This window comes from Manis pentadactyla, chromosome 11 (genome assembly GCF_030020395.1).
Source record: "Manis pentadactyla isolate mManPen7 chromosome 11, mManPen7.hap1, whole genome shotgun sequence".
NCBI classification, from domain to species: Eukaryota; Metazoa; Chordata; class Mammalia; order Pholidota; family Manidae; genus Manis; species Manis pentadactyla.
The window spans coordinates 83,072,599-83,097,895 of NC_080029.1; the positions used below are offsets into that span (position 1 = coordinate 83,072,599).

Here is a 25,297-nt window from a genome sequence, read left to right on the forward strand (position 1 = left end):
GCTCCATATATAGTCTTTCTATTGATGTTTTCCTCCTGAGACTCCTGAGAAGAGGCCCTGTCAGGCAGTGTCACACTTACTCATTCCCTGCTATCACTCCCCATCTTTTACAGCTGTAACTGATTTTAGCATACATATGGTGGCATGGCTACAAAGACCTACTACTAAGAGGTACACCAAAAAGGATGGGGAAGTAATCCGCTCACCCGATGCACCAGATGCACACATACTTCAGAGACGGTACAGCATTAGTGAGGTCAAAGGATATTATTGAAATCCCAGGAAGTGAGAAGTCAGAATAGCCAGAGCTACTCTAGCCAGAAAAGCCACTGGTTACTTGGCAACATCCCTGAGAACCTGGTCTCCAAACTGTTTCTCCCAATAACTATCAAGCTCACGGTATCCATATGCCCCACACTGCTCTTTTATTTTCAAGACAAAAAGACAAAATTGAGATAATGATTTGTAAAGAGTTACTCTTGCCCCTTTTTTCTCCTTAAACAACAAAACAACACTGAGGAAATAGGAGACTAATGATAGGAAGGTGGCACAGACTAGTAATAGGTGTCACACACTGGGAGGAGTCAGTGATGCTGTTGGTGAATGGATGGTGGAGGGGGGAAAGCTGAGAGAAAGCTCTTCTGCCTAATGTCTGCTGTATTTTGAAATGCCAGAATAATAACAAATTTTAGAGCACTACCGATCTCTGGGATTTGAAGCATTCCCCTTCAGTCTTCTTAAGAGTTTGTAAGTAGCACTTCCACAATTTTACTCTCTAGATAGTTCTCTTTAGTTTTCTCTAGGCCACCAGTATATGTGCACCTCATCCAACAAGCTGAGCCCTGGGATGGAGAACTAAAGAAGAGTAGCTAACACACTCTGGTGCTTACTATGCAGGTCTGGTGCTCTGGGTACTTGTACACGTATTAATTCATTTACTCTCCCCCAGAAACTTTCAGGGGCTGGTGTTATTATTATTATACTGTTATAATAATTATTATAATAATTTTTCCTCATCTGTAAAATCATCTTCACAGATGAGGAAACAGAGGAGTGGTGAGCTTAAGTGGCAGAACGGTGAGCCCAGCCCAGGCATCCTGGCTCTCGCACCTGCTCTCTCACTGTTAAGGAGTCCTTAGTGCATGGGTTTAGGGCACGGTCTCTCCAGAAGGTAGCTGAACTTCCTACATCATATTATAGGTCACTGTGGGAGGGCCACAGGGATGGGAATATATTTTCTGGTCTCTTCCTAGGGAGAAGATGGCTTGGTGTACAGCCAAGTGGACTTCCTAATTAACAGCAGAAAAAAAATGTACTGAGAAAGAAAGATGTGGTATAGTGGAAACAGAACTGGACTTAAAACACCAAAAATAGAGTAACTGAAGACTGATGTAACTGTAGGGGTGTCTGAAGGTGGCCCCAGTGACCCGTGCTTCCTGGTGTTCATGCCCTGTGTGCACAGCCTCCCTCACCTCCTGTGAAGTAATGAATGTGGATGGACCCTGTGATTTGCTTTGAGACAGAATGTAGTAGAAATGATACTGTGCCAGTTTGTGGCCTAAGCCTTAAGGGGCCAGCAGCTTCTGCTTTTGTGCTCTTTTTGGAAACCCCAAGCCATCATATGCAAGAAGTCCAGCTCCCCTTCTGGAAAGAGAATGTGGAGAGGCCACATGCAAAGGGAGAGGCTCTGAGTCTATGTGGAGAGAAAGGTCCAGCAACCCTGGCTGAGCCCAGCCTTCTAGCTGCTCCCTTGCCAAGGTGCCAGGCATGAGATGTGCCATCTTGGACAGTCTAGCCCAGCTGAGCTCCCAGGTGATTGCTAATTTTGAAAGATGGAAAGCAGTTTTTGAAAAATTCCAACGTAAAGTTCAAAGATGAGAAGAACCTCTCATTACTAGCTCCACACTTAGCCTGATAATTCTAATTCAAGAAATTCAGTAAGTATCTAAAAAGGGACTCGTAGAGCAAAGCTTCTCAAGCTAGATCACTTTGGGCTAATGTTAAATTGTAGATTTTGATTTAAAAGGCCTGTGGTAGGGCCCAACAGTCTGTAGTTTTAACCAGCTCCCTGTGATGCCAATGTCTGCAAGCCTCAGCCTATTAGAAAAGTCCTTGAGAAAAAAAACGGCTGGCTGGGTTAGATTTAGACTGGCAGCAGCTCACCTTCAGGCAGTAATAACCCACCACGCAGACTAAGGAGATGACAGTGTGGATAACGGCCAGTGCCCTCAGCATAGGGGCCATATACCCAGTGCTCTCCTGCAGGACAAAGAACACCATTGCTTCTTCCTCTTCCTCGTCATTAAAGGAATTCCACAGGTTCGCAATGTCCTCTGTCTCTTCCTCTGAAGGTTCTTCAGTGACCTGGCCCAAGACACACAGCCTCTTATAAACACCAGAAAAAGCCTCTGCCACTGGGCTCTCCCCACGTGTTTCCTCTTGCTGGCATGTGCTGTAGCAACAGGAGGGACACAGCATTACTTGCTGAGTAGATGTTGTTTTTAGGTATCTTATTCCAGGGATGCCCCAGATCTCCAATAATTGCAAACAAGTTTTAAGGGACAAAACCTCTCTCTTGAAAAAAAAGTAATTAAAAAGCTGGGGAAGTTTCACTACATATGCTATAATCCCTATGCTGTGGGAGGTGATCTCTGAAATGCTGCAGCCTGGGAGGAGGCTATGACACAAATATGCATGTGCAAAGTGCATACACTCATGCTCACACTCAGCATTGTCCATTCTTCCTTAGATGTATTAACATTCATAGCTTCAACTGCTATTCTTTCATACATGACTCCCAAATCTATACCTTTGAGGCTTTCCTCCTGTAGCTTCAACTGTGTCCAGCCTGGATGGCTGTCTGCAGTCACCTCAACCTCAGTGTTAAAAGCACGCTTTGCCACACCCATCTATAGACTCCCATTTTTCTTCTACTGGCAATAGAAAGCCATTACCTCATTGAGTGGAAGGTTAATGTGGATGAAAGCACATTTTATAAAAATGAGATTGGTGGTTTCAAATAGCAAGAGAGCATAGCCAGGTAAAGACTAGGTCAAGAATCCAGGACCTATCATTTTTCAATTCATTCCACTAACATTTATTATGTGCCTACAGGGTACAAGATCCACTTACCAATGTTTGAAATCTTCATTTGTCTTGACTAGTCCCTCTTTTCCCATGTCTAGAAACCAACTCCTGTTAATTCTTCCTTGATAATGGTTCTCACATATGGGTCAACTGTAATGGTGCTGTTACCTTATTCCTCAAAGAAATAACTGTACTTATTAGTCACTTCGAAATACCCCATAGTTGCTAATATAGGGTCTAGCACATAGTAGATGCCTCACAAATGTTCAAAGGATTAAGTAATGACTAAAACAAGTCTGAACTACTGAAATAGTGCCCTGCTGGCTTCCCTTGCTAGCAGTCTCTCCATTCCTACCATTGCTTAAGACAGTCTCCTTTTCAGAAGCCAATGTCTTAGAAATTTCCTTAGATATTAGAATTTGTGCTGTAAGTAAGGGTGTAACTTCTATTATATATATTTTTCAAGCATATAGTATATTTAGCAAATAACCCCTGATGAAGTATCACCTTGTAAAAGAGCAGGATGAAGTTGATAGCGAAGGCTACAAACAGAGCAAGGAACCTCAGGTTGTAGAAATTCCTGGCCAGGTAATGCTGAAAAGAAAAGGACAGGCAGAAGTAGAAGAGCTTTGGAAGGAAAGAGAATGTCCTTCTTTCACAATGATCTTTTCTGGTTAGAAGTTCACAAGGGACTGGTCCCGCTCTTTGGTAACCACTCTAAGAGGACCATCCTATCCTTCTTATGACTTACTGGGGAGGAATCATTTAAAAAACAGTGGCTTAGAATGACACTCAAAGGAACACTGCTCCCTGAAGGATAAGCTCCAGCTTATCCCTCAGGGAACCAAGGGCTTAAACATGCCACCAGCAGAGAACTCAAATGTTGCTATAAAGGGAGGTGTGGGGTGTGGGGGCTGTGTGTGTGTGTGTGTGTGTGTGTAGTCCATACAGGAAGTGGCTTATTTGGAAATTATGGGTGATCTAAGCCCATAGCTCCCTGCAGCTCCCACCCTGGCTGTGGCCAGACTGTGGCCCAGAATCATTGTCCCTTTGTAAGTCACAGCCTCAGAACCTCTGCCTCTGCCCTGTTGAGGGGGCACCTTCCCATTCTCACTGCCATCTTTCCCAGGAAAACTGGCACTGAAGACTGGAAGGGTAGCTGCTTGGGGAAAGCTCTCAATCTCTCTGTGGAGGGGGCTGTCACCAATGGTGCTGGGACAGTGTGGCCTGGCCATCGGCAACTGCACCTCAGTGGGCAGTTTGTCACGGAAAGAATATCACAAGCTGTGCTGCAGGCTCACAGCATGTGGAATATAGAGCTCATGAGAGCCTAACCCTATCAGAGAAATATTCTTGGTGCATCCCAAATGATCCAGCCACTCTGAACTTGGCTCTATGATCGGCTAAGTCCCCATAACATACATAAAGGACCAGTGAAAATGTGGGGTCTCTGCCCTCCTGGAGAGAGCACAGGTCAGAGAGGATGCCTGTTGTCAGGCATGGGAGCTGAAGCTCTTCGCTTTTTTGTTTTCTTTTTATTTTCCTCCAACACAAAAAGAATGGGCAGAGAAATAAGAAGAGAAAAGGCAGAGGAGTGAGCAGGACGAGGAAGCATAGCTATCCAAATGGCCACACACTTCTCTGAGGTCTGCCTGGGCCAGCACCGGCACCCGGAGTGCCGCAGGGCTGCGACACTCACCAGTAACTTGGTCTGATAGATTTCCAGCCCTTTAAAGAAATTGGCCATGAAGGCTTCAGGCTTCTCAACTCTGGATCCATGCCATCGGCTCTTCTTTTTTGTCACCTCTGCCCACAGTGCCTCGACCTGCTCTTCTTTGTCTCTATCCTCCTTCTCCCCATCTTCCATGCTGCAGGGACGAGAAACCCACTCAGCGGGGAAGGCCAGAGGGAGGCCTGGCCCAGACAGGGGGACTGAATTAAAGAGAAATCTTGTCGTTATTCCTTGAGAGTGGGAACCTCGGTCTTTATCCCCCAGTGGAACCTGGATGTCACCTGTGTATGCAATGAGTGGCGCCCATTTTGGTGAGCCACAGTCATAGGTGTACATCAGTTAGACATAAGTTTGTAGTCTTCTGAAATTCAGCTTAACAACTTGCTTTCCTTTCAGAAAAGTTGCCCTTGTATTTTTTAAGACTTCTCTGGAATTAGCAATAGTACCTATTCTACTAAGCTTGTGGTAGGAGTTAAGTGAGATATTGTATAAAAGACTTAGCACAGGGCCTGGCATGTAAGTTGCTAAGTGTGGGTGCTTGATAATTTGTTTGGCTATGTGAGGAAATTCTGTTCTACTTGTTGAGATTATCAAGTCAACAAGATGAGTAGAATGTGTTTATTGTGTACCCCAGGTAAAAAGAAATGTATTCAGCGCTGGCACAGTATCTATTTCTTGAATGAATAGAAATCAAGTATTCTATTGACTGCAGCAGTAGATGCCCCCAGGAGCCATCTACCATAGCATTTTGAGTAGTCACCAAGTACTTACTCGGGCCTGACACATTTAGCCATCGAGTAGCTCCTGAGAACTTACTCTGCCTTCTCAGGTCCAACTTTTCCTTCTGCTTCATGTGCCACCTTCATCTCTGCTGCCTAGACAAAATAACAGCCAGACAAGTTTTTCTCAGATTAAAGAGCTCATGGAGACAAGCCATACTGCTGGCCATTTCCATCTCCCTGGCCACAGTGCCATGTCTTACTCATGCTTTGCTTTTCTTAGGACCATGGAACACATGTGTCCTGCTATTTATCAGGCTGTTCTGGAGGGATGCCAAGACAAAGATTTCCAATTTGAAAACTCATGCCCTGCTATTATTTAAATCAAAGCTTATACTTGTGCCAGGACATTGTTGGAGCCCTAGGGCAGTGGTCCTACTGCCCCATGGAGTCAGGGAGACACAGGACCCAGATCACACCAGGTCTGAGCCAGAATCTGTTTCTGGCACACAGAATTCCTTCCTTGTCACCAATCCTGTTACCACCACCCCAGTTCCTCTGACTGATGGCCAGTGCACTTAAAATTCAGGTTTACTATCAAGGCCCACAAGGCCTTTCTCTCCATCCTTGACTTGTACCACTTAGCTAGTTTCTCCCTATAGCCAAACACCCAGACCCCATTTTCTTTCCTGGGATATTCCAAATCCTTCCCTGCACTAGGATATTTACATGAGCCATATCCTCTACCTGGAATGAATGAACAAAAGTTGTCTTTGGGCTCTGATCTCTTCATATTCTCGTTAATGCTAGGGTGATTCTGTGTGTTAGATGCTGCAACAGAAGGGAAAAACCAGGACTTGCCATGACCAAGGGGCTCTGAATTACTTCATCTTACTTCAGTCATCTATTCGACTGACTCAAAGTTCAAATTGCATAGTGGATGCATCGCAAGAATGAAAATGTCCCAAGCATGATAGAACTCACTGGGATGGTGTGCTAAATCATGTGATATCATGTGGCCCTTCTGGGGGTACTGCACAAGTGTTGTCTCACAAAAAAGGTCTCCTCTTATGCTATAGAGGTTTCCTGTCCCATCTCAGTTTATGTCATTTTGCTTTTATGAAAGCACATTAGTGCCTGTTTTTGCTAACTGAAAGAAATCCAAAGAGGATTTTCACTTTTACAAAATGGTAAAAGCTTATTTGCTTTATGCCGTTTTGGTTAATGAAGGGGTTTATAGGAACATTCTAGTTACAGACAGTGGAGGAAACCTGGGCCTGGTTTCCTATGCTTTTGCTTCCCATGCACCATGAGAACTAACCTTCTAATAAAGGGTGAAACCAAGGTAAGGGTGACAGACCGTCACGTTTGGACTCTACATTAAAGGCCACTCAGCAGTTAGGCACTGAAACAATCATTTAAGTCTCCTTCTTTCCAGACACAGAAGAGCTGGAATTCTAAGATCAGGGCACCTATGCAAGAGCTGCTATCTAAAACAATGTGGCTCCTAGGGAAGTAGTGTCAGTACAGTTGTAACATAGTGTGGCAAGTCTTTTCTGGGGCATAAAGAAAGATGACAGAAATAAATCACGCCTACCTGTGCTCTCCTTTTCTTCTGTACAGTACTCTCTAGAGTTGGGGGCTCATCTTTGCCAATGATCTCAGAGAGGTCACCCAAACCCACTTCTGGCCCATGCTTCAAGCTCCCTTCTTTCTTTGGGTGGAATCCCAAGAGATCTGACATGACGTCTGCATCGCCCTTCTCGCCCTTGGTGAAGCGCACTAGGCCCGCCGTGACACCCGGCTCAGGCCCTTCTGCCCGCTCGGCCTCTGCAGCATCGTCATGGATGCCGAACTGGGTCGGGTCGGGCATGTCCCCCAGGATCTTGGTCACTCTGATGTTCTTTGCCCCTTCTACGAGGCCCCCTCCAAACACCGTATTCCAGAGGATCTGAAAGATCCCCCCCAAGATGGTGAAGAACAGGTGGAAGAGCCCCACGAACAACATCCAGAAGAATGAGAAGGACACCTTCACCAGCTCCTTCACAGGCATCCTCTTCACCTTCCGGTACTGCTTCCGGAGGTTCTTCAGGGTGGCCCTCTTCAGAAAGCTGGCGATGCTTCTCTGCACCGAGGCACAGGCCACAGCAAACGCAGAGGCAGACTCAAGAGCCTTGTCATCTTCCTCGTCACCCTCGATGTCTGCCGGGTAAGAACTGTCATCTTCTTCCTCCTCCTCTTCTGGCCTGTCGACTGAGTCAGATTCAGAGATCTGAGATGCTAACTGCATCTCAAAGATGGTATCCTCACAGAAGTTCACAAACAGTTCCATCTTTTCTTGCTCTCCACCTTCATTGACCACATCAAAAATGAACTGCCGCTTAGATTCCTTCACCTGGGGCTTCTCCCATTGAGTTCGACTGGATTCACTGATCTCAAAATAAACGCGCTCGATTTTCTTGGCCCCACCCATGATCTCAATGCGTCCCAGGTAGGGTTCGAAGTAGCTTAGCACACTTTCTGCAGGGTCCAACAGACATTTAAGGCGAGAATCGTTGGGCATATGTTCGGAGAGATTTGTCAATAACACGGCCACATTAAATCCTATGTCCTTGGCCGGCTCGTGGAACCGGTCTACAAAATCAATGTAATTAAACATGTCATTCTCATCGGCTTCTGCACACGAAAGGAGAAAGTCAATCTCTGACTGTGTGTACTGTTTCTGCCCTTCCATGGCCTTCTGGAATTCTTTTTTGGAGATGATCCCTTTACCATCTGAATCATATTCTTTGAAGGTGTCTGAGCTGGTTAAGTCTTTAAGTTTCAAGAACATGTCAAAGAATTTCAAGATCATTTCCACATTGGTAGATGACTCTACCAGTGTGTCAACCATCTGCTTGCCAATAGTTCCATTTACCACATTTCCTGTGAGGCAGGTTCAAAAAGACATACAAATATATAAATAAACCCAGTCATCATGTAACTGGTCAGATAGCTATTTTTAGAAGACTTCTATGCCAAATCAGTCAGCTCTTTTCTGACTGTGATGATTTGGAAGTGGGTAGGAGGGAGCAGCAAGCCATAAAGACTACACCACTGGGGCCACGGGAGAAAGAAACAATGGGAAGGAGGAGAGGGCTGCACCAGGGCCTTTTATCTGGCCTGGGAGGTGGTTTTATTATCAGATTAATGGGGACACATAGGAATAAGTGGTGCCCCTTCATCCCCTTATACCTAGGAGGGTGCCCAAGTAGATGGCTGGCATACACACTGGCAGCCAGATGTATTGAGAAGCAATGGGGAGAGGGAGAGGATAGGGAAGAGCAAAGCTTGGAGGTTTTCCCCAGTTCATTCTGGCTTTCCTATTTATATAAAATGAGTCAGTTTCAGGCTTTGTCCATCAGACCATGTGCCTCTCACTCATTTTTTGCTTCTGAAAATTTGGTTTTCTAACCAATGTCATATGGCATCGATGATCTGCCAGAAGGATAATCTGCATGGTTAGTATTGTTAGTGCTCAGACCAAATACAGTTGTGTCAATGCCTAGTTATACCAAACAGCCCAACCTTCCAGGAGGGACAGAAGCATCACCACCATGTCCTGAAGGAGATCCAAGAGTTCCTTCAGCAGCTCGATCTGACTGGAATCCTAGAACAGAAACAGGAGATACCCCTGAGCTATCTGATCCCTCAGCAAAGTACAGGGCAGTGAGCAAGAAAAGCTGCTCTGGAAAGCTCAGGTGAAGGCTGCCTTAGTCTCTAGAATGAGCTGCCTTTGCATCGTGAGTGCAGATCTACACACCCACCGCTCGGAGCATCGGAGGCTCACTCGGGCAGGACTCATCCAACAGAGCTCCTTTATGGGTTCCCTTTTATGAGCACAATGTGGCAGATACACCAGTTGTTGTCCGAAACTACTGAACAACCAATCCACTAAGAGCCCTTAGGTGTCTCTACAAGTTTATGTTTTTTTTTATACTGGATAATTATCAGGTGAGCTTTTTGGGAATAGCATTGCAATCTTATTAAAATGTCAAGGTTATAAATACCAAGTAGGTTCTCCTTTCTTTCTGGGTCCATTTAGGTCCTACTGATTCTAGTTGGTGGTGATCTGGGTGCCACTGATCCCTTAAAATGTCTTATAATTGAGGCTCTTCCTCTAGATGGTTTTGATACCAGTCTGTTTGGTTTTAATTTCAGCATTGCAGACAGGGCCTTGCAGAGTCAGCTCTGTGCTTTATACCCTATGTCACAGAACAAGGGGCCCTTGGAGTCTGAGGTGGGCGATCTAAGGATGGGATTGAAAAAAGGATTCTCGGCCCACACTTCTTTGACAGATTCTCTCTCACACAGAGACAGTTCTTCGTCCAGCCCTTCAAATTGCAGAGGGACTTTCCCCTACGTTTGATGGGTCTCTTATTTTGTACACAAAATATCAGAGAAGTGTAGAATATTAGGGCTAGAAGAGACCTCAGAGGTCATCTATTCTAATTGCTACTATTATACAGATGACAAAACCAAAAACCAGAAAGGGGAAATGACTTCCTGAAAGTCACCAGTGAGGAGGTGGGGGGTGAGGCTCTTGTCTCCAGAGCCTCTACACGGTCTGCCCGGCCAGCTGGCTGACATAGGAATGGAGTTATCACTGCCGAATGAGCAGCACTTCCTCCCATAAGGCCAGAGTCAAAAGGGGAAAATGAAAGGGTTAAATAGCACATTCCAGACGAGAGGCAGCAGATGTGACAGCCTTGAACATTTTAGATACACATTATCTAAATTAATGCTGCAAATGTTATACTAATCAGCCTGAAACACATCCTGAAGTTCTCCCTCATGTGTTGCCATGGAGAGAAGTGGTCGACGATACATACACTAACATTGATTTGTTCATAATAAATGCTCTGAGTGATTCTGATTCATCTTGCCAGAGAGATGGGGAGTGAGAAGGAAAGGCAGAGACAGGGAGGGAGGAGCAGGCAGAGGTGAGAGAGAAGGGATATGCGAATTACAGGGACATGCAGACATCTGACAAATCAGACAGGGCGGGTAGATCATTATCAACTAACTGGAACAGTGACAAGGAAGCAAAAAGGGTTAGCACCAGGAAAAGCAAGTGTTGAGGCAACTATGAAAAGGGGAGGTTGGTGGGACACAGGAAAGAAGCCGCATCCATGCAAAAGCCTGTCTGGGACCCCCCCTGGAGGCATTCACTCCTGTCTCCCATCCAGGCCCTCAATTTAAAAAATGAGACCTAACCTGCATGGTTTTTCCAGCTGTTTGATCAAGCAGCCACATTACAATGGGAACACCAAGGGGTGGGGATTGACTTAGCATTTCACACCAATGACACATCGGGGAACAGGCCACAGTACCTGAGAGAGTTTCATCTGCATGTTAGCGAACACATGGAGGAAGCCGACCACCGCGTCCCACAGCCTACTGTGAGCCAGGCTCTGCTGGTTCCCAATGCACGGGCCCTATGGACAGGACAGCCGCACTTCACTTAAACATCGTGAGCTACTCTGAGCTTTGGTCTAGTGAGCATATCTGACACCTGCTTATATGAGCAGATCACTCCTTCCAAAAGTCATGCATTTTGTGCCCAGTAATTTCTCAGGATATTACCACCACCCTTCCCCCATCATAGGATTCTATGTGTCTGAAAAAACACTAGGAATTTCAGTCGGGCGATTTTCAGAGATTTTCTTGTGGCTTCAGAATGCCTTTTTCAAACAAAATCTTACACTGAAGAACATTATGTGAGAGTTAAATGCCCTGGTTGGAAGAGGACAGAAGGGCAATCCAGCCCACTCTCACCCATGCCTTGGCCTGAGAGCAGCTCTGAGGGACTCCAGGGTTCCGCAGAGCATAGCTGGAGTACCAGGCCCCCATGCACTCACTGCTTTCAGGCAAAGCTACACATAAATGCTATGGCCACATGGCTATCTACTCAAGTAAAAAAATCTGAGAGTGATGCAGAAGATGGCGGAATGAGTAGAGCAGCGGAAATCTCCTCCCAAAACCACATATATCTATGAAAATATAACAAAGACAACTCTTCCTAGAATAAACACCAGAGGACACAGGACAACATCCAGACCACATCCACACCTGCGAGAACCCAGCGCCTTGCAAAGGGGCAACCCGAGCCAGGCCACGCCCACAGCAACAGCGGAGATAAACTCCATAGCAGCCGGGCAGGAAGCAGAAACCCTGTCTGCGCACAGCTGCCCAGCACAAGCCCCTAGAAGTCGCTGTTCTCCCAGGAGAGGAAGGTCGCAAACCAACAAGAAGGGAAGTTCTTCCAGCGGTCACTCGTCCCAGCTCTGCAAACTATTTCTATCACCATGAAAAGGCAAAGCTACAGGCAGACAAAGATCACAGAGACAACACCAGAGAAGGAGACAGACCTAACCAGTCTTCCTGACAAAGAATTCAAAATAAGAATCATAAACATGCTGACAGAGATGCAGAGAAATACGCAAGAGAAATGGGATGAAGTCCGGAGGGAGATCACAGATGCCAGAAAGGAGATCACAGAAATGAAACAAACTCTGGAAGGGTTTATAAGCAGAATGGATAGGATGCAAGAGGCCATTGATGGAATTGAAACCAGAGAACAGGAACGCATAGAAGCTGACATAGAGAGAGATAAAAGGATCTACAGGAATGAAACAATGTTAAGAGAACTGTGTGACCAATCCAAAAGGAACAATATCTGTATTATAGGGGTACCAGAAGAAGAAGAGAAAGGAAAAGGGATGGAAAGTATCTTGGAAGAAACAATTGCTGAAAACTTCCCCAAACTGGGGGAGGAAATAATCGAACAGACCATGGAAATACACAGAACCCCCAACAGAAAGATCCAAGGAGGACAACACCAAGACACATAATAATTAACATGGCAAAGATCAAGGACAAGGAAAGAGTTTTAAAGGCAGCTAAAGAGAAAAAGGTCACCTATAAAGGAAAACCCATCAGGCTAACATCAGACTTCTCGACAGAAACCCTACAGGCCAGAAGAGAATGGCATGATATATTTAATGCAATGAAACAGAAGGGCCTTGAACCAAGGATACTGTATCCAGCACGACTATCATTCAAATATGATGGCGGGATTAAACAATTCCCAGACAAGCAAAAGCTGAGGGAATTTGCTTCCCACAAACCACCTCTACAGGGCATCTTACAGGGACTGCTCTAGATGGGAGCACTCCTAAAAAGAGCACAGAACAAAACACCCAACATATGAAGAATGGAGGAGGAGAAATAAGAAAGGAGAGAAGAAAAGAATCTCCAGACAGTGTATATACCAGCTCAATAAGCGAGCTAAGTTAGGCAGTAAGATACTAAAGAGGCTAACCTTGAACCTTTGGTAACCACGAGTTTAAAGCCTGCAATGGCAATAAGTACATATCTCTCAATAGTCACCCTAAATGTAAATGGACTTAATGCACCAATCAAAAGACACAGAGTAATAGAATGGATAAAAAAGCAAGACCCATCTATATGCTTCTTACAAGAAACTCACCTCAAACCCAAAGAGATGAACAGACTAAAAGTCAAGGGATGGAAAAACATATTTCAGGCAAACAACAGCGAGAAGAAAGCAGGGGTTGCAGTACTAATATCAGACAAAATAGACTTCAGAACAAAGAAAGTAACAAGAGATAAAGAAGGACACTACATAATGATAAAGGGCTCAGTCCAACAAGAGTATATAATCATTCTAAATATATATGCACCCAACACAGGAGCACCAGCATATGTGAAACAAATACTAACAGAACTAAAGGTGGAAGTAGACTGCAATGCATTCATTTTAGGAGACTTCAACACACCACTCACCCCAAAGGATAGATCTACCGGGCAGAAAATAAGTAAGGACACGGAAGCACTGAACAACACAGTAGAGCAGATGGACCTAATAGACATCTATAGAACTCTACATCCAAAAGCAACAGGATATACATTCTTCTCAAGTGCACATGGAACATTCTCCAGAATAGACCACATACTAGCCCACAAAAAGAGCCTCAGCAAAATCCAAAATATTGAAATTCTACCAACCAACTTTTCAGACCACAAAGGTATAAAACTAGAACTAAATTCTACAAAGAAAACAAAAAGGCTCACAAACACATTGAGGCTTAACAACATGCTCCTAAATAATCAATGGATCAACAAACAAATTAAAATAGAGAGCAAGGAATATATAGAAACAAATGACAACAACAACACAAAGCCCCAACTTCTGTGGGACGCAGCGAAAGCAGTCTTAAGAGGAAAGTATATAGCAATCCAGGCACACTTGAAGAAGGAAGAACAATCCCAAATGAATAGTCTAACATCACAATTATCGAAATTGGAAAAAGAAGAACAAATGAGGCCTAAAGTCAGCAGAAGGAGGGACATAATAAAGATCAGAGAAGAAATAAACGAAATTGAGAAGAATAAAACAATAGCAAAAATCAATGAAACCAAGAGCTGGTTCTTTGAGAAAATAAACAAAATAGATAAGCCTCTAGCCAGACTTATTAAGAGAAAAAGAGAATTAACACAAATCAACAGAATCAGAAATGAGAATGGAAAAATCACGACAGACTCCACAGAAATACAAAGAATTATTAAAGATTACTACGAAAACCTATATGCCAACAAGCTGGAAAACCTAGAAGAAATGGACAACTTCCTAGAAAAATACAACCTTCAAGACTGACCAAGGAAGAAACACAAAGTTAAACAAACCAATTACGAGCAAAGAAATTGAAATGGTAATCAAAAAACTACCCAAGAACAAAACCCCCGGGCCAGACGGATTTACCTCGGAATTTTATCAGACACACAGAGAAGACATATACCCATTCTCCTTAAAGTTTTCCAAAAAATAGAAGAGGAGGGAATACTCCCAAACTCATTCTATGAAGCCAACATCACCCTAATACCAAAACCAGGCAAAGACCCCACCAAGAAAGAAAATTACAGACCAATATCTCTGATGAATGTAGATGCAAAAATACTTAATAAAATATTAGCAAACCGAATTCAAAAGTATACCAAAAGGATCATACACCATGACCAAGTGGGATTCATCCCAGGGATGTAAGGATGGTACAACATTCGAAAAACCATCAACATCATCCACCACATCAACAAAAAGAAAGACAAAAACCACATGATCATCTCCATAGATGCTGAAAAAGCATTTGACAAAATTCAACATCCATTCATGATAAAACCTCTCAGCAAAATGGGAATAGAGGGCAAGTACCTCAACATAATAAAGGCCATATATCATAAACCCACAGCCAACATTATACTGAACAGCGAGAAGCTGAAAGCATTTCCTCTGAGATCGGGAACTAGACAGGGATGCCCACTCTCCCCACTGCTATTTAACATAGTACTGGAGGTCCGAGCCACAGCAATTAGACAAAACAAAGAAATACAAGGAATCCAGATTGGTAAAGAAGAAGTTAAACTGTCACAATTTGCAGATGACATGATATTGTACATAAAAAAACCTAAAGACTCCACCCCAATACTATAAGAACTGATATTGGAATACAGCAAAGTTGCAGGATACAAAATTAACACACAGAAATCTGTGGCTTTCCTATACACTAACAATGAACCAATAGAAAGAGAAATCAGGAAAACAATTCCATTCACAACTGCATCAAAAAGAATAAAATACCTAGGAATAAATCTAACCAAAGAAGTGAAAGACCTATACTCTGAAAACTACAAGTCACTCTTAAGAGAAATTAAAGGGGACACTAACAAATGGAAACTCATCCCATGCTCGTGGCTAGGAAGAATTAATATCGTCAAAATGGCCATCTTGCCCAAAGCAATATACAGATTTGATGCAATCCCTATCAAATTACTAGCAATATTCTTCAATGATCTGGAACAAATAATTCAAAAATTCATATGGAAACACCAAAGACCCTGAATAGCCAAAGCAATCCTGAGAAAGAAGAATAAAGTAGGGGGGATCTCACTCCCCAACTTCAAGCTCTACTATAAAGCCATAGTAATCAAGACAATTTGGTACTGGCACAAGAACAGAGCCACAGACCAGTGGAACAGACTAGAGACTCCAGACATTAACCCAAACATATATGGTCAATTAATATTTGATAAAGGAGCCATGGACATGCAATGGCGAAATGACAGTCTCTTCAACAGATGGTGCTGGCAAAACTGGACAGCTCCATGTAGGAGAATGAAACTGGACCATTGTCTAACCCCATATATAGAAGTAAATTCAAAATGGATCAAGGACCTGAATGTAAGTCATGAAACCATTAAACTCTTGGAAAAAAACATGGGCAAAAACCTCTTAGACATAAACATGAGTGACCTCTTCTTGAACATATCTCCCCGGGCAGGGAAAGCAACAGCAAAAATGAGTAAGTGGGACTATATTAAGCTGAAAAGCTTCTGTACAGCAAAAGACACCATCAATAGAACAAAAAGGTACCCTACAGTATGGGAGAATATATTTGAAAATGACAGATCCGATAAAGGCTTGACGTCCAGAATATATAAAGAGCTCACATACCTCAACAAACAAAAAACAAATAATCCAATTAAAAAATGGGCAGAGGAACTGAACAGACAGTTCTCCAAAAAAGAAATACAGATGGCCAACAGACACATGAAAAGACACTCCACATCGCTAATTATCAGAGAAATGCAAATTAAAACTACAATGAGGTATCACCTCACACCAGTAAGGATGGCTGCCATCCAAAAGACAAACAACAAATGTTGGCAAGGCTGTGGAGAAAGGGGAACCCTCCTACACTGCTGGTGGGAATGTAAATTAGTTCAACCATTGTGGAAAGCAGTATGGATGTTCCTCAAAATGCTCAAAACAGACTTACCATTTGACCCAGGAATTCTACTCCTAGGAATTTACCCTAAGAACACAGCAATCAAGTTTGAGAAAGACAGATGCACCCCTATGTTTATCGCAGCACTATTTACAATAGCCAAGAATTGGAAGCAACCTAAATGTCCATCAATAGATGAATGGATAAAGAAGATGTGGTACGTATACATAATGGAATACTACTCAGCCGTAAGAAAAGGGCAAATCCTACCATTTGCAGCAACATGGATGGAGCTGGAGGGTATTATGCTCAGTGAAACAACCCAAGCGGAGAAAGAGATATACCAAATGATTTCACTCATCTGTGGAGTATAAGAACAAAGGAAAAACTGAAGGAACAAAACAGCAGCAGAATCACAGAACTCAAGAATGGACTAACAGGTACCAAAGGGAAAGGGACTGGGGAGGATGGGGGGGTAGGGAGGGATAAGGGGGGGATGAAGAAGGGGGGTATTAAGATTAGCATGCATGGGGGGTTGGGAGAAAGGGGAGGGCTGTACAACACAGAGAAGACAAGTAGTGATTTTACAACATTTTGCTATGCTGATGGACAGTGACTGTAAAGGGGTTTATAGGGGGGACCTGGTATAGGGGAGAGCCCAGTGAACATAATATTCTTCATGTAAGCGTAGATTAATGATAACAAAAAAAAAAGAAAGAAAGAATAGGGGGATTACTCCCTGATAGGATAAAACTAACTGTAAATCAACGATTAATGCATGCTTTAAATATCCTTAATTTTGATCACTTAAAAGGTGTCAGATGATCGACTATGGAGGTACATTTTTCTGATAATATTACTTTCTCTTAAAAAAAAAAAAAGAAGAAAAAAAGCAGTTCCTGTGTGGTGACCTCCAATGAGTTCTACACAATGGTATAAAGGGCATATCAAAGTGTGGGCAAAGGGTCTGTTTGTGTTTATACAGAGGATGAAAGCCTAATTTGGCTACCCAGAAAATGAACTAAGATACGATATGAAGAAGAACTTCCAACATCAGCACTCTCTGGAAGAGTCATACCAGAAGATGATCATCAAAAAACCTCAACAAAGATCCAGGCGATGCTGCAGTTGTAGCTGCATTCATCCCACCAGTTCCTGGACTTGCCATTGGAATGAAGAAGGAGATATCTAAGCTGGCCTGTGCATAGGGTAAAACAGCAAATTTGACTGGATCTGTACTGTTGGAACTCAACCAAGAATTAGGAGAAGTGCAAGTTGTAGTGCTCCAAAATCTTATGACTACAGACTATCTACTGTTAAAAGAACATATGGGATGTGAACAGTCCCCAGGAATGGGTTGTTTTAATTTGTCTGATTTCTCTCAGACTGTTCAAGCTCAGTTGGACAATATCCACCATATCATAGATAAGTTTTCACAAATGCCTAAGGTGCCTAAGTGGTTTTCTTGGTTTCACTGGAGATGGCTGGTAATTATAGGTCTGCTTTGGTTATGTAACTGTATTCCTATTATGTTAATGTGTGTATGCAATTTAATTAGTAGTTTAAAACCTATACATGCTTAAGTTACTCTACAAGAAGATATGTCAAAGAAATAATCAATCTTCCCATGTTTTCTTCCGCCTGCTTCTTCTATAGCTTTTCTTCTTCCTTCCTAATTACAACCCTTAAATAGAATTCGTGCCTCAAATCGAATTTACTGAGTATCATAATTCTTCCAAGTGGTAAAGATACCTCAAGACAAATACTGGGCATAAAAGCCACAGGGCATAAATCTGCAAAGAAGTAAAAAGCTAACCTTTTCAAACAATATTGCTTCTCTCTCACTTACCAACTTTACATTTCCCTGTATGGCCCTGGAAGATGACTGGTTAGCCAGAGATGGGTAAGATTCCTCAAGGGAGGAACAACCTAAGACGGGCACAGTCGCAGGGGGGGCCATCAGGTGAGAAATTGGGGATCAACAGAGGTGAGGCTTAGAACCTCACCCCCCCTGTTTTGAGAGAAATCTGCATTCGTGGATGTTTTATTGCCCTTGTCTAGCTTGGATTAACATTTAGTCTATAGGCACACACCTGATCATCTACATTTGCTCTCTTACAGCACTAAACTATGTTTTCTACCTTTATCTTGCATCTACCTACCACTTCAGCATTTTATTAAAAAATAATAATAATAATAATAATAAGGGAGAAATGTGGGATTCACATATAAATCAAGTATAAAAATCAAATGAATATTCATATTTGTCCTGATTGTTTATAGTTCATAATGCGTGATCAAAGCCGAAAGTTTCTGTGATGACTGCCCTTGTACTGTTCACCATGTAAGAACTTATTCACTATGTAAGAATTTGTTCACCATGTAAGAACTTGTTTGTTATGCTTCAGAAGATTGGAGACTGACGAGAATTAGGCTTGGGGTGTATTAATGATTGTGCATTGAGCATTGAGTCCCCTATACAGAATTTTATTGTTGTTAACAACCATTTGATCAATAAATATGAGAGATGCCCTCTCAAAAAAAAAATGCAATGCTAAGTTTTTATATCAAGTGAGCAACATGTGATATCAAGAACAGCAGATAAAGAACAACTGGACAAGTGCTGCAACTTGACACTTAACTTTATGTTCATAAAAAAATATTCTAAATATTAAAACTTCTTCCTACTTTCCAAAAAAAAAAAATCTGAATAATATTCGTAATGTCCAGCTACTTTAAGGATTAGTTTATCATTAACGCAAACTGTAGGTATTCTATCTCTAGTATCTTTTCTGCAAGCCAAACAGAAGGGTGACTTTGTTACCAGTTTGCATTTTCCATGTTAATAACCTTCCCTATTTTCGAAAATCATTACTAAATCAACATTAAAAAAATAAATTATTTGGAATTCTGCATGGGAAATTTGCCTATTCTTTCTTAGTCATTTATTTCTATCAGTATGGACTCCACATGTCCATTTCAGGCTTGGGGTTATAATCTAATACTACTTTATTTCATCAAAACTTCCAGTATTGGCCACTGAGGGCTCTTTCAGTTGGCTCCTGTACCCCTTTGACATACCTCCATCAATTTTTTCTCACACTTCCTTGCACTACAGGATTCTCCAGGCTGCTCTTGTAGATTCCTGCCGCAGTCCTAGACTCAGTCATTTCCCCAGGCAGCCCTGGTTCCTTTCACTGGAGAATGATATTGGAAACCAAGATCTGGGTGCTAACTGGGTGTCATTTTTTCTTTCAGGTCCTCTCAGCTGACAGAGAGGCAGATATATATGTCATACTAATTACTGTGTTTACACATACCTATAAATATTTCTCTATGGAAGTGCCTATTTATACTAGGCTGACCATGAGTTTAGCACACTGATGTCTCCAACTTTAATCCATTCCCACATGGATTATCTAGCTTCCTCTCCTTGCTTATCTGTAACTTCCTACTCCAACAGTGAATGAACCTGGCTCCTGCCCTCTATTAACAGCTCATTTCCATTATACATATATAGTGGTTTCAGAATTATTAATACATATCCCCATGGGAAAAGCTTTGTCAACTGAAGTGCCTCTGTTTAGTCCCTTTTGCCTTTGGTCTTACCGACTGTACTCATTTCCAGAGTTTCTTAGGTCAGCCCCTTATACCCCATCCCTTCAGTAATATTTATTTTATATATTTTTATAGATTTGGATTCTTCTGTCACATTCTGCCTATATTTCTTATCCTTAACTCTCCCTTATAGTTTCTTTTCCTACCCTCTAATCAATCTCTAAATCACTCTTCAATAAGAAATTTCCAAAAAGAACACTGATACTATCTCAAGTTCTAGAAAAGGCCTGGCAGAATTCCCAGGAAGAGGTAAGCAGGAGAAATACTGCCTGCATCCCAAAGTCACATGAGCTTGTTTAAAAAATCACTCTTCATGTACATTTGGTGTCTGATCCCTAGAGGCCTCTAGATTCTTTTTGGAACAAAACCGGTTGTTGAAAGAAACTCAAATTCACCAAAAAGTAAGCTTCTCCTTTGCTTTTGGGTTAAGTGCCTCAGGGGAAATTCTGAATATCAGGATGGGCTCTGCAGAGAGTGAATCCAGTGCTCGCCAGATCTGTTATGTGTTTCACATTCTGTGACACTTCAGATGTCACCTCTTCCTAGGTTTATCTTTCCAAGTACTTACAATCCTTGAGTAAGACAAGAATCAGTCTCTGCCTTCAAACCCTCATTTTCAAGTTGATAGTCTTAGCCTTTGCATTTATTTTAATAAGCAAATAGGATTTAAGTGTGCAAGTTGCTCACCATACAAATTTTGACAAATCTTATATTGCTGCTATCTTATATGGCTACTGACTTAATAGCCAATTATGCCCAAGTACATCCTTTATTCTTTTTCATGACAGACCACTGTAGACAAAGAACAGAGATTGTCGTGAGCAGAGAAAGGATGCAGCAAGATCTGAATATCCAGCCTGAAATTCACTTGTAGATCTGACTGCCATTGCACATAGTGTATGTGCTCCTCCTGAAGTTACCCTTTCCATAGAGTTAATTTCTGACAAATTAGTAGGATCTCATTAATTTTGTTTTTAACCTCAAGACTCAAGATAACATCAATTATCCCTTTATTCCTTCATTCTATTAATCATTTCTCCACTTCACGCTCCATGCTTACTAAACACTTATGATGTACCACCCATGCTAGATATGAAGAATTTTAAATTGATTATGAAATTTTCTGTCTGCAGTAACTTATCAGTCTAGGAAGGAAAGCAAACTGCAACTAGATAAATGCAAATAACGTGTGACAATGCTATGAACAGGTCACAGTGGGGGACCACAAAGCAGAGCTTCTCTGAGCACAGGTACTATTGGTAGATAAATATTGTCAGTGCTAGGGCAGGATGCACTGCTCAAATGTGTATCCAAATATTCCATAGGGAATATGGGATAATGGAATGTTGAAAATGTTCTCTTTGTTTCCAAGCATGCACTCTGTGGCACATACCTGGATGTATTCTGTAAGAGAATTGAAAATCTGCTTTGTGACTGCCAGAGCTTTGGAAAAATTGTGCTGTCCAGATTCATCAATGATGTCCTTTCCTGAATAATACCAGTAGAAATCACTGATTGATTCCTAAGAACAAACAGGTAAAGTTTAGTATTTCTCAGGCTTCTTCAGTGAAGCTAGACCCAATGTTTGGGAGAATACAAGAGAATCCAACATTGCTACGATCTCTTTGGTTTGACAAGAGCCTGGGACTCTGAAGAAGCACAGAGATAATGGACCCCTAGCATCTTTTACACGCAGGTATCCCTCCGCAGGAAGGAGAGGGACGTGGACTGTGTTCAGCTCGACCTGGGTGACTGTGATATAGGACAATATACTCACAATGAAAATGTACATTAAAGATAATACTGATTCCCATTCAAATAATCCTACCAGCAGCAGCACCATGGTAGCTAATGCTGTAAGCGCCAGGCATTGTTCTGAATCAGCATATATGTTCATCCTCTCCACCTTTACTACCTCCCTATGAAACAGGGACTGTCCATTTTATAGATGAGAAAATTGGAACACAGGGAGGTTAAGTAGATAGCTCCAGGTCACAAACTGGTAAGTGGCAGAACCAGGATGGAGAATTAGCAAAGAGCAAAGAGCATCCTTCTTCATGTTTAGGTAGACTTTCTTGATATTGTTTGAATTTACCTGCAAACAATTAGCAAGCGACTGACTGCTCAAACACTAAAAATTTATAAACTCATTCCCACCACTTTCTGTACTTCTTTCTAGTAAAAGATCTGTTCTCATTCACAGATTGTGCTATAGCTCTGGGGTACTGTGGCTAGGTTTCCACTGGCAAAATTAAAGCTAACCTGCATTTTATAACAGATGATTTGGTATTTAACCACTCCCCCACTTCAGTCTTCAAACATACTTTTTAGGTATTTGGCCTCCCATAAATGTGCAGACATAGATCATAAATACCTTTCTTCCTGGGGCATGGCTGTATCCTGGGCCTCGCTGGCCCTGTGTAAAACTGTCTTAAGCTTTTAGAGATGTGAAGTGTGCCACCGCCCAAGGCCCCCTCACCTGCAGACGCAGAAGGTAGTCCACGGTGGCGATGATGACATTCACAGTGGTGGTGTTGCCCATCTGAGTCCTCAGGAAGTTCTGAAAGTCTGAGAACACCAGGGCTGGGTCAGAGCCTGTTCCCTTCATGCCAAGGGAGCCAGGCACGGCCTCTCAGCTAAACTCCGAAGAGACACACCTGTGAAAAGCCTTACAGGGCCTGCCGGACAGAGCTCTTCCCTGAGCACCCTAATCCCAGGGACACCGGAAACTGGACTTAATGAGCCCAGGGACTAGACAGAAAGGGCTGGGTGTTTAGATTCACCATGTGAAGATTCTGAAAGCAGCTTAGGTTGGGTGGCCCTGAATAACATTAGTGGTGAAGTTAAAGGTTGTTTTACATAGAGTTTCTGTAGGGGAATGGATTAACTACTGTGCTGGAGTTAGCAACTGGTTGTATTAAATGTGCCATCCTGAACTAAATCATAATTTGCACCTGTTGTTTTCCTTGGACAAATCAGTCTGTTCCACTTACCACTGTTATGTCCTTCACAAAGTAACTGTAGGAATCTAAAGAGATCTCGTGTAAACTCGTCATTCTGGAGTACTTTTTCACCTTGAAAACACAGAATAATGGTGTTTGGTTCCCCAACACAGAATGCCTTCCTATGCAAATGATTGCAGAACGATAGAGGACTTGCATCTGTTACAACAATTAGGAAAGGGGACTGGCTGAATGGTGATAAATCCAATTAACCTGGAACTGAGGCTGCAGAACACAATGATCAACGGTGCTAAAATATTGAGCCCCAAGATGCATTTGTAAGGAAAACAGCTAGGCTAATGGCAGCAATGACTCACAGTCCATACCTCATGCTTTACAGATGGAAGACACTTCTTTAATTAAGCATCAAACTGCTGTGTCAAACTCTGCATGCAACCACCAAGCCTTAGATGTGTCTGTACTGGGGCAGTTAAATAAGATCTCTCAGGATTCGCACACATGGTAGACATCTCAGGCCAGAAACTTATACTTACCACGCTCACGAACAATGACTGGTGATGAGAGAAAAACAGAATGCAAGGTAAGAAAACCATAAACACCATGATAAACTGCATTTAGTTGACTGGCTCTATGGACACATCCAGCCTGGATGCTGGTTGTACCAAAGCTACTGATGGAAATCTTTTGCTGAAGTGGAGCAAATCCTTACAGTTTTAGAAACAGTGATCAGGGGTTCTAACAAGAAATAGTTAATTAAGCTGTTAATCAGAAGAGAGAGGCCTTCACATTCATCAGTTACTTACGTGTTCCTTCCTCAGTAACCATCCCCAGGCCTTCAGCTTTATTCTGCCTCTCAAATGCATTCAAATCAAGGACACTTGTAATAGATGAAAGAAAAAACAAAGTTCAGGGCTACACACATTGGGAAAATGGATTTCTAATGTCATTGTACTTGTTGACTAAGAATATCTTGTCCTTGTATTATTATAAAGGGACTAACTTTTCACAGTGTGGTTGAGTCTAATGGTTTCCTAAGTTTGTGCCAAGTGGTATTGTACAAAGATGCCAGTGGCTCACAGACATTGTCACATACATGGGGAGGGGTCAGAAAAACTTATGGTGACTGTCATTGTTTGTCCAGTTTGAGTCCTTCCTTGTGGATGGAGATTTAGAAAGCTTTCCCAAGAAAAGAAAGAATAATCGGTTTCTAAGATTTCTCAAGGGAAATTTTAAACTGCGCTAATTAATGTTCACCTCCCAATATTACCTACTTTCTCTTAGAATCACAGGGAATTGTGGGTTTTAGCACTTAGGATGAATACCGATGGAGAGAGTGACGTATTCCAAATTTTAAAGGGCCACACCCTTTTAGGAGTCTTGCATTATTCAGAAGTCAATAGTAGCCAAGATGAAGCTTTCTAGAGGCAATGATGTCCCTACTAGGTGTTCCTGAACCTGTAAAAAGTTGGCCTTCATCTTTTGTCCCTACTCTCCCCAAACTTCTCACTCATGGTCACTACCAACTCCTACTTAGCCAGGAACCCCCAGGACAACCACAAAGCTTTACAGGATGGTGCAGGAGCATGTTATTTCCAATTGGGGCTCATCCTATTTCTCTAACAGACTAACCCCTTCCCCAGTCTGAATGGTTTCATAGAACATAAGAACATAAATTCTCATAAGAACATAGCTCTTAGGGAAGCTTGTGGCCGAATCCATTAAGCTCTGTAAAAGTCTTGCCCACCCTTTTCCACTGGGCAAAGGAAACATCTGCTGGATTGAAAAGACATTACAAAAAATCCAACTTTCCCTCTTTGAGGCAGTCACACACATTCTGTAATTTAGATACATTTTAAAGAGAAAAATGAAAATTTATATTGCCATCTTTCTTGGTTTTCCCAGATCTTGTTACCAAAAGGGTCTGCTCAATAACACAAAACTATCCTCCTAGTTGGGTTTTGCCATCAAGGGAGGACAACACGGAAACAAGACATTGGGATATAGCTGCTCTGAAGCAGCAGTTCTGATTCAGGTGACAATCTGTGCAACAGACATTTCTGACACTCCATCCTGAAACAGCCATTTCAAATGTTTTAATTTCTCTAGTGCTTAAGTATTTTACAAATATGCACTAATTTTATAACTAGCAAAAACATTAAAGAATCTTAAAACTTCTGTTAGAACTCAACTGGCCTCTAAGGGTATGTCACCTGTCCCTCCAAGCCATCATTATAGATGAGTTTAGCAATGTGAAGTATTACTGACTACCAAGAGAACTCTTAGAAATTTAACTGAGAATTTCACGAGCAACATGGAACTGAACTGCCTTGGTTT

The 25,297-nt window shown here is 42.3% G+C and overlaps 2 protein-coding genes across 13 annotated transcripts in view; one reads left to right on the plus strand and one right to left on the minus strand.

The window, feature by feature from the left end:
* AVEN (apoptosis and caspase activation inhibitor) overlaps positions 1-25,297 on the plus strand; it is a 246,445-nt gene that overhangs the window by 201,616 nt on the left and 19,532 nt on the right. Inside the window, exon 6 of one of the 2 annotated variants that reach the window (XR_005025245.2) lies at positions 7,162-7,298. The exons of the other annotated variant lie outside the window; for it this stretch is intronic. The gene's annotated coding sequence lies outside the window, so the exon portion shown is untranslated. Of the gene's footprint in view, positions 1-7,161; positions 7,299-25,297 lie in introns of those variants that run through there. 2 annotated transcript variants of the gene reach the window in all.
* RYR3 (ryanodine receptor 3) overlaps positions 1-25,297 on the minus strand; it is a 515,713-nt gene that overhangs the window by 16,483 nt on the left and 473,933 nt on the right. For 5 of the 11 annotated variants that reach the window (XR_008992553.1, XR_008992552.1, XM_057488648.1 and 2 more), the window contains exons 81-91: positions 23,767-23,840; positions 22,994-23,074; positions 22,480-22,568; positions 21,394-21,522; positions 10,911-11,015; positions 9,106-9,187; positions 7,136-8,463; positions 5,636-5,694; positions 4,787-4,955; positions 3,595-3,681; positions 2,164-2,364 (exon numbers count right to left, since the gene is read on the minus strand). Coding sequence is in view for 9 of the 11 variants with exons in the window: in XM_057488648.1 (XP_057344631.1) it covers positions 2,164-2,364; positions 3,595-3,681; positions 4,787-4,955; positions 5,636-5,694; positions 7,136-8,463; positions 9,106-9,187; positions 10,911-11,015; positions 21,394-21,522; positions 22,480-22,568; positions 22,994-23,074; positions 23,767-23,840 (2,404 nt within the window). In the remaining 2 variants the exon portion in view is untranslated. The other 6 variants (XM_057488647.1, XM_036887599.2, XM_057488649.1 and 3 more) reach the window with 5 other exon arrangements.